This window comes from Solanum pennellii, chromosome 9, assembly GCF_001406875.1.
Source record: "Solanum pennellii chromosome 9, SPENNV200".
In the NCBI taxonomy this organism is placed as follows: Eukaryota; Viridiplantae; Streptophyta; class Magnoliopsida; order Solanales; family Solanaceae; genus Solanum; species Solanum pennellii.
Window position 1 is genome coordinate 50,845,583 of NC_028645.1, and position 9,893 is coordinate 50,855,475.

A 9,893-nucleotide genomic window follows, 5' to 3' on the forward strand; every position below is an offset into this window, starting at 1 on the left:
GGGGGGTACTTGGCTATTATTCCTAATTTTTATATACATACACTTGAATGGACAGTTAGTTTTCCATTTTCTGTTTTGCAATTCTTTAAAGTTTCTACTCTTTTAATGTGGTACAATTGTTTTGTATTCTAATAAAAGCGAAAGAAAAACCATGAGGAACACAAATACAAAGAAATACACTTGAGATCTGAAACTAAAAGCCTAGAATTGGGTTGAGAAGACAGAAGAAGAGGTGGAGAATATTCAGAATCATAATTAACTTTCTCCCCTTTATCTACCCACGCTCTCACACTTTTATACAACTTACATAACAACCTATATACTTGCTCACATGACTTTTTTCGTGCCGAAAAAGTAATTGTCCAACCTTTTAGGTGGAATTATACGTCTAGTACTCCTACGTGGCTTGTCAATGCAAAAATCTCTAGTCGCATCGTCCTTATCATTCACTAGTCGCATTGTCCTTGTATGGATTTAAATAGACACCTAGGCAGTGCAACTTGAAGCTTAAAGCGACCTTACTCGATATGGAGTTTGTTCAATGTCATTACGGCTACTCATTGTTCAACTGCTCCCCGTCCCATTTCATGTGAGGTAGTTTAAATTTTTTTTTATCATGCATGAGGTACGCCAAATCTTTTATGAGATATCATTTGATTGACAAGTGCACATGGCTGAATTTATCTTTAAGTCCCCTCCACCTTTCTTTTGGTTTTTACACCTGATGTATTTTTTGCTTCTCCTTTTTAAAATATATTTTTTTGCATTCCTAGCTATTATGACTAGTTTATGTTTTTTCTTTTTTACGTAGTGAATAAATTTTTATGATGAGTATATATATCCTTATTTTATTTTGTTAATATTTTTTTATATTCGATTTTATTTATTTACTAGTAAAAGGTAGCCCGGGCGTTGCCCGGGCCCAACAATAAAATACTTAAATTTATGATAACCACAAAGTTCCTCTGCAACTGAGGGGAAATCGCAGCTCGAAGACTCGCAAAAGCATGTACACAAATTTTATCACATCTCCATCTAATGTGCGGTAAAGAGAGTATTAGAATGTTGACTTTATGCGGGGAGAAAAATGTCTCAGTATGTTGAGTGGTTCGGGCATTCCTGCTTCTTGAAATTTTTGATGTTTACATTACACTTCCTCTTGAAATTTATGGCATAAACTGTTGAAGAGAGATATTACATTAGAGGGGAATGTCAATCATAGGTTTGACATCATGACCATGAATCCATATATATAAGCAAGTCATTGGTTCATTTCCTTTCTAACCTACTGAAAGATAACCTTTAACTAAAAAGCGGAACAAAGAAGTCGTGGTTCAAATAGAGGAGGAGTTGAAATCAAAAGGGGGGGAAGAATTAAAGGAACCAAAGTATTGTATACAAACGAATTACCGAAAAGGTAAGTAGAATTGGAGAATTGTATTCAAAGTAGCAAAAAGATTATTGTAAAGTATGCTTACTTGAAGATGGTGGTGGTGGTACCTGTTGGTTGGAAAAATTTGCAGCGGAGCTATGAGTTCATTGTATCTATTTTAGAAAGAAACCTAAAAGATCAAAAATAGACAAGCTGTTAATCGTTACGTTAAGAATTAAAATTTTAAATGATAAATGTCAATATCGTGAAATCGCAGTTAAGAGTGTGCATACATGATAACATGACAACTTGTACCAAAAAGTGATCAAGTGAATGAAGAGGCAATGGTAAATGCAGAGATTAAATTCCAGATGAAACTTTTACTTCCAAAAGCAGAGTTGGGCAAGAAAAGATTTCGAATAAAGACTGAAGCCTTGAAGAGATGGTGTTTGGAGCTTCTATTGAAAGAAGCCGAGGATCATGTAGGTAAGTACTATATAGCTCCTACTGCAAGGCAATCCATGTGGACTCATCTATTTGTAACGGCTGGCAGCAAAGAAAAAGTTACGATCAATTTATGTATCAAAATTTGGTTTACATATACTGTCAAGGTCTAAACTGGACTGAACATTCCAAAGAGGGAGAAAAGGTTTTTATGGTCACTTCAGTTTGTTGTATACTTGTTTGGCAAATATGTAGCTATTCCTGCGTATTTATAGACAGCATAACCAAACTGGAGTGACTATAATTAGATCACCAAAAAGAGGAGGCAAAAAAATATCTTTACAAAGAGTCACCCTCCAAAATTGTGCCAAATTATGTATGAAATCACTTTCAAAATTCTAATGAAGGAGCTTGTTCCCTTTGATTGTCTTTCTCCGTTTTAACGTTAAAATTTACAGATCCATATTTCTTATTTTATGTCTAATAAAGTAAGCAGTTTACACAATCACAAATGTAGTAGCAAGTGGAAAGTTAGATGAAAGAAGAGAATACATTCATACAAAACACTTTTACAATTGGTTTCAGATGCTTACGACGTAGCCACGATTTTGGTAAACTTTCTATCTAGCTAAATTGAAACAAACTGTAGGTAAAACCTTGACAAGTTATGTTGTAGCCATGACAAAATTAAGGTTGGATACGAAGAGAAAGCTATGATAATGTTTGTAGTGAACTAAAGAAAGGTCGAAGAGGTTTAACGTAAAAGCAATCTTTTGAAATTAATGTAAAATACTTATAAAAGCTATTGTTATATAGTACTATGCAGGAGTTCATATCGATGAAGAAACGACTAAGACATTGAAACTAAAGAAGAAGTACAAGCTATGATGTGAAAATTGAATGGTGTAGAGTATCGTAGTTGTTATTGAATTTTGTGAATGCTTTTAAAGAAAAAATTCATAAACTTACAATGCGTCGAGGAGTGGTCGAATTTTTTAAACAGAATGTCTATCCTTTTTCTGCAAACATTTACAGTCGCAGATGTATAATCAAAAGCCACGAAAATTCTGATGTATTTGTAAGCTTCTTGTGTAATACCTGCCATTAATGTTAGCTTGTAGTGGATTTTTGAAATCGTAGAGGCAAAATTTTGTTAGGTCCGGAAATAAGCAGGTGTAATGCGGAAGCTAGCAAAGCAAACCTTGAAAGATCACGTGTAAGAAGACAACGAGAAATATACCAAAAGACACAAAGATTTAACGTTGTTCGGTCAATCGACCTACGTCCACAAAGGAGATGAGAAATCCACTATAAATATGAGAGTAAAAAATACAGAGAGAAACAACCTCAACCAATTCACTCGAAATACATGGGAGGTTCACACAAGTGATAACATATCAAGCTTGTGACCCATAAATTTTCCCCGTAACCAAAACTCTCAAAGTCCTTATGACTACATTGTGAATGTTGATTAAGTTAGAAGGAACATGTCTCTATTTATAGAGTCCTAAACCTTTTCTTACTAGAAAAATGATTAGTCAATCCAAAATCTTTTCGTGAAAGGAAAACCTATTTATGGTAAGAAATCAGGGCAAATAAAACCCAACAAATCTCCCCCTTGGCCTGAATTTCTGACAAAATAAATTTGTCCACCTTATTCACTTAATCTTCAACAGGTTGCTTCTCCTCTCCATAATCTCCTTTGCAAAATTTATGTCTCAACACAGATAACCTATTTGAAACAATTTCTCCAACAAAATCTTCATTATTGTTAAAAAGGTTGCGGCTAGAACTACACCCGTCAAGATAAACACCTCCGTCTAACCTGGTTCAATCATCGATTATCAAACCACTAAACCTGACTTCATCATTGAATCTGGCTCTGATACAACTTGTTAGGACCAAAAATAAGTAGGTGTAAATGCGTAAGCTAGCAATGCAAACCTTGTAAGACTATTAGTAAGAAGACGACGAGAAATATACCAAAAGACACAAAGATTTAACGTGATTCGGTCAATCGACCTACGTCCACAAAGGAGATGAGCAATCCACTATAAATATGAGAGTACAAAATACAGAGGGAAACAACCTCAACCAATTCACTCAGAATGCATGGGAGGTTCACACAAGTGATAAAACTCTAAAGTCCTTAAGACTACATTGTGAATGCTGATTAAGTTAGAAGGAATATGTCTCTATTTATAGAGTCCTAAACCTTTTCCTACTAGAAAAAGGATTAGTCAATCCAAAACCTTTTCCTAAATGGAAAACCTATTTATGGCAAGAAATCAGGGCAAATAAAACCCAACATATTTAACTTTTCAATTGGACCAACAATATGTTACTCTCAGGATTCTACCTGAAACGTGTAATTGTAGCATTTTTTTCCAAGTTTCTCTAAAGTAAAACACGGAAAGAAATAGGCAACAGCTAATGGGATTAATGACATTAAATTTTAGTAGTCTTGTTAAGTTTTAAAAAAATTTACAGCTAAAATGATAAGTATATAAATTTGAAGAAAAAGTACCAAAGTTCAGTTAATGTTTTGCTCCTTTAAAAATTCCCAACAACTGGGGTTTGTTCAGTGTAGATAACAAATCAGCTCATTCATAATGTCAACGGAGATGCCTATTTTTTCCATTGTCTAATAACTCAATTATACTCCGGATGTCCAAAATCTCAGAACCACCCAATTCCCATGTTTAGCTCTTCCGTTCTAACATGAATTGACCCAAAGAAAAGAGCGAACATGAAAATACATCGGGTTTTCGAGGTTAGAAAAAAAAATTAGAATAATCGAAAAATTACAGAACTGAAGAACAAAAAAGGTGAAATAACGTCCATTCGAAGAATCGAGCAAATTTAGGGAAGATACAACCCACAAACCAATAATTAAAAAACAACTCAGAGAAAAAGCACTAATCTGAGCAAAGTCGAAGCTAGGTAGACGAAGAAGCAAGCGGAGGTTTCAGTGAGAAAAATAAGCTATAATTGAAGTGAAAAGCATGGTCATCTGGACAGAGGGCATAGCTGGAAAGAATAAAAGATTTAAAAAAAAGAGTTGAACAGAAAATTCTTATTGCAATGATCAGAAGAGGCAACAAACTGGAGAGTAACTTAACCTTTTTTTTGAAAGCTTATGTGAAAAATACAGAAAAAGAAAATTTTATAACGTGAACTCTAAAGTTACAACTGACTCCTAAAAGTTGTATAACCTGACTCCTAAAAAGGTGCAGAAAAATACCCATATAAAAATACTGATATACTTTGTTATTGTTTCTAGCCTATCCTAATATATAGGAACAAACACGTTGACTTGGTAAAACTAAGTAAAACAATGAAAACAGTAAATACACTAATTTGTTGTACTCCCCCTTAGTGCATATTTATTGTCAATGATCCAAGAGCAACTCTTAACTTTTCAAAATTAGGCTTTGGCAAAGCCTTTGTAAAGATATCTGCTACTTGTGCACCAGTATGAACTCTTTTCAACTCAATTTCTTGATTCAATACTTTCTCTCGAATAAAATGGTGACGAACTTCTTATGTGTTTTGTTCGCCCATGGAAAATTGGATTTGAAGCAATATCACATTGAAGTTTCTTAACATAGTCCACTTTGCCAAAAATATCTCCCATCAAACATTTTAGCCAAATGCATTCTTGAGCTGCCATTGTCGCTGCTATATATTCCGCTTCTGTACTGGATTAAACAACAGTGGATTGCTTCTTGCTACACCAAGAAACAACCGCAGATCCAAGGTTGAAACAATACCCTGAAGTTGAACAACAACGATCCGTATCACCTGCCCAATCTGCGCCTGTAAATCCTTGCAACACAAAATCAGTCCCTTTCTCATACATAAGACCATAATCAACTGAACATTTTATGTAACGTAGAATCCTTTTTGCTGCCTCTACATAAGGAGTTCTTGGATCCTGCATAAATTGAGAAACACCACTAACAGAAAATGCAATTTCCGGCCTTGTGATAGTTAAGTAAATTAAACTACCAACAAGTTGTCGAAATGACCTAGCATCCTTCAACAACTTACCTTCATCTTTCTCCATCTTAAGATTTATCTCCATTGGAGTTGCCATTTCTTTTGCCTCCCCCATACTAAAATGTTTCAACAAATTCTTAGCATATCTTCTTTGACATATAAAGTACCCTTGGCTGATTTTCTCCACTTCCAAACCAAGAAAACATTCAACCTCACCTAAGTTCTTCATCTCAATTTGAATTGACAGATCATCCATCAATCGAGATATTTTTCTTCATAACTTCCGGTAATTATCATATCATCAACGTATAATAAAACCAACAAATGGATTTTTTATTCTAATTTCACAAACAAACTAGCATCTGAATGAGAAACTTTAAATCCACAAAAAATAAAATATTGTGCAAATTTTCTATGCCAAGCACGTGGAGCTTGTTTGAGACCATACAACGCCTTCATCAATCGACAAACATGGTTGGGGAATTGCTTAGAGATGAAACCTTGATGTTGCTCCATTAGAAATTCACAATCCAATTCTCCATGAAGAAATGAATTCTTTACATCAAGTTGCCATGACTTCCAATTTCTAAAAGCAACAAGTGAGAAAATTGATCTCACAGTTACCATTTTCGCCATAGGATTGAAGGTCTCTTCATAGTCTTGCCCATAACTTTGAGAAAATCCACGAGCAACGAGACGAGCTTTGCATCTTTCGATTGTGTCGTCTGATTTCTTTTTCAATCGATAGACCCACTTACCAGTTACTGGTTTGTTGCTTTCTGTCTTTGGTACTAGCTCTCATGTATCATTCTTCCTCAAGGCATCAATTTCTTCTTGCATTGCTATTTCCCATTTTTAACATCCCTTAGATTCCTCATAGCATGTTGGTTCTTAATCAAATGCTCCAGTAAAGAAATAGGAAGTTATAGTGCAGTGGTTTAGCTTTACTTGATAATCCTTGAGATGATTTGGTTGCCATTTCTCCCTCAAAGATCTTCTAACCATTTCCTGTCCATTCTCTGAAGACGAGGGTTCCATAGCTGGATTAGGGGATTAATCAACTCCTTGAGCATTAATTTCAGGAGAAATGACTCATTTTGGTAATCATCAAGCGTGACATTCTGCAAACTTGATTTTGGGGTTGTACACCAAGATGACACTTCATCGAACACAACATCTCTAGAAGTAACAAACTTTTTGGTTTCTGGATCCTTGCATTTCCTCCCTTTCCTGTATGAATCATAACCAACAAACATACATTTGTTTTCTTTCGGATCAAGCTTGGTTCTATTTGATTTAGGAACATGAACATAGTAGATAGAACAAAAGACCCGAAAGTAACTAACATTTGACTTTTGATCATACAGAAATTCAAAAGGAGTCTTTTCCTTACCAGCCCAAGGAGGTAAACGATTTATGACATGACATGCACATTGAAATGCTTCTGCCCATAGCTCGCGAGGTAGACTCTTATCGTGCAGCAATGACAGACTTGCTGAAGAGAGATTTGCCAACTTTCTTTCTAAAACCCCATTCTGTTGCGGGGTATTGGGACACGTCATTTGTCTTTGAATGCCATTTTCTTCACAAAACTGAAAGAACTTCGTTGACCTGAATTCACCACCATTGTCACTCCTTAAACACTTTATTTTTTGCCCAAACTCCTTTTCCACGATGCCGCTGAATTCAATGAACTTTGAAAGTGCTTCATTTTTCTCCCTCAAAAAATATACCCAAGTAAATCTAGAGAAGTCATCTACCAATATCATTGCATATTGGTAGCCACTACAACTTGTTGGTCCCATCAAGTCAGTGTGCACTAGTTCAAATGGAGCTAATCTACGATTAGATGAGCTTTTGAAAGGAAAACGATGTGATTTCCCATACTGGCAACCTTGACAAACACTTTTTCTTGTGCATTTTTTAGAGGTGGCATGCCATCTAAGAGTTTGTCTGAAGAGATCTTTTGCAACATTTGATAACCTAAATGCCTCAATCAAGCATGCCATATCGCTGCATTATCTACTTGACTTGTTTTCTTCACATATGCCTCTCCAGCTGACATGACAAATAAAGAGCCTTTCTTCTTACCAGCAAACAGAATATCAGCTTCTATATTTTTCATGCTATCAAGTACTTTCACATCATTTGGACCAAACAAAATATATTTTCCAGAATCAGTAATTTTAGAAACGGAAAGTAGATTCTTCTTCAAGCCTGGAACATGATATACATCATTTAGCTTGATATTTGTATCAATAATACCAATTTCTGTAACGACCCGAAAAAAATAAATAAATTAAATAATAGGTACTTAAGGTGATTTAATTATTAATTAAAAATCTGAAATTTTAAGGGCATAATGGTCCTTTCACGTATTAATTAAAATAAATCAGATTGGTATTAATCTAATTTAAATCCTATTTGACTAAGTGTTGAATTTAGTCTCCTAATCCTAATAACACACACACTCTCTCTCTCTCTCTCACGTTCTCCATATATATCTCTAACGTTGGTTTCTGCCAAAAATAATTTCAAGAACTGAAAATACATCAAGAGGTAATCACACTTGAAGAACTCACAAGAATTTTTAAGTAAAAGAAAAATTAATCAAAACGTCAAGGCTAAGAGAGGTTCGTCGAGTGAGGTGTACGTTGAAGTAAATTGGAAGTGGTTTGGAGGAGTTTCCGGGCAGCAACATCAGCGTTTGAACATCGATTAAGGTATGGGTTTCTTCTCTCTTGGCTCCTTTCCCAAGAGGCCCCTTACGATTCAAACTATTCACCTCGAAACTAAGGTTGTTCCCCGTTGCATGCCCCTGTCACTAGATCCTTATGATCTTAGGTTGGGTATTCTTGTTGGTAGAATTTAGGGATACTTGTTTGTGCTGACGATCTCGTTTCGAGTATGTGTTCATGATGATATGATTATATTTTGTGTCTTTTGGAAAATATGGATGTATATACGTATGTATTTGTGCAAGATTTTGACCATGACTTTTAGTCTTTCTTTAGCATGTTAATAGATTAGAGATTACTCGTGTTTTATGTGCAATTAGAGGCTCTTAAAATCTTGATGTTCACATGGTTGAAATGCTAGAAATTCTAGTTAAACAAATGAACAAATCATACTTTTAACTTGTCTTAAGAATCCTAACGAACGACTAATATAGAGGTTCTTAAAAGTCCCATAAATCGCTGCATTAAGATGTGTAACGAAGTTCCAAAATCTGGAAATTGGCTGCATATAATTTCTAGAAATTTGGGCGCCCGAATCAAAAAAAAAATGGGTGAGGTCTGCAGGGATCGAACCCAAGACCTCACCCAAGCATACCTTAATAAATGAATTGAAGGGGATGTGCTCAGTGGGGCTCGATCTGGGATGGGGTTCCAGCAAATTCGCTAGGAAAAATAAAAAAAAAAAAGGGCTGGAGGGATTCGAAATCGGGTGCTGGAATAATTAAGTGGATAAATGGGAGGCGTGGGATTCGAACCCATGACCTCCCAGTACGCGCGAGGAAGAGGAAAAAAAAGGGAGGGAGCTGGGGGGAATCGATCCCACAACCCCCCAAACGATCAGTAGCGAAAGTGAGAAGCCAAGGAAGGGGAAATTAATTAAGGGAAAAGAATGGGGTCGTAGGGAATCGATCCCACGCCCCTCTGCAGCTGCCAAGATGGAAGGTAAAAAGAAAAATAAGGACGTTGTGGGGGTTCGAACCCACAACGTCCCCTCCTCAGCGAAATTTAAAGAGAAAAAAAAATAATAAAAAAATCAAAGGGTTGTGGTGGCTCGAACCCCCAACCCTTTGGTTAATTAATAGTAAAATTAAAATAGAAAATTTATCCCTTCATGTAAATATTGAGATTTAAATTAGAATTCTAATTAAAATAGAAAATTAATTCTTTCATGCTGATATTTAATTGAGAATTCTAATTAACATAGAAAATTAATTCTTTCATGTAAATATGGAGATTTAATTTAGAATTCTAATTAAAAATAGAAAATTAATTCTTTCATGTAAATTGAGATTTAATTTAGAATTCTAATTAAAATAGAAAATTAATTATTTCATGAA

At 35.2% G+C, this 9,893-nt stretch overlaps 1 protein-coding gene across 1 annotated transcript; it reads right to left on the reverse strand.

Annotated features, from left to right (window-relative positions):
* Positions 1 to 5,522: 5,522 nt before the first annotated feature.
* LOC107030185 (uncharacterized mitochondrial protein AtMg00810-like) lies at positions 5,523 to 6,074 on the reverse strand. The gene has a single exon (XM_015231557.1). The coding sequence runs from the start codon at positions 6,072 to 6,074 to the stop codon at positions 5,523 to 5,525; it is 552 nt and encodes a 183-aa protein (XP_015087043.1).
* Between the last annotated feature and the right edge of the window lie 3,819 nt (positions 6,075 to 9,893).

Excerpts from the sequence above, each read along its gene's own strand:
- LOC107030185 (XM_015231557.1), bottom strand. The coding sequence starts at position 6,074 with ATGGATGATCTGTCAATTCAAATTGAGATGAAGAACTTAGGTGAGGTT.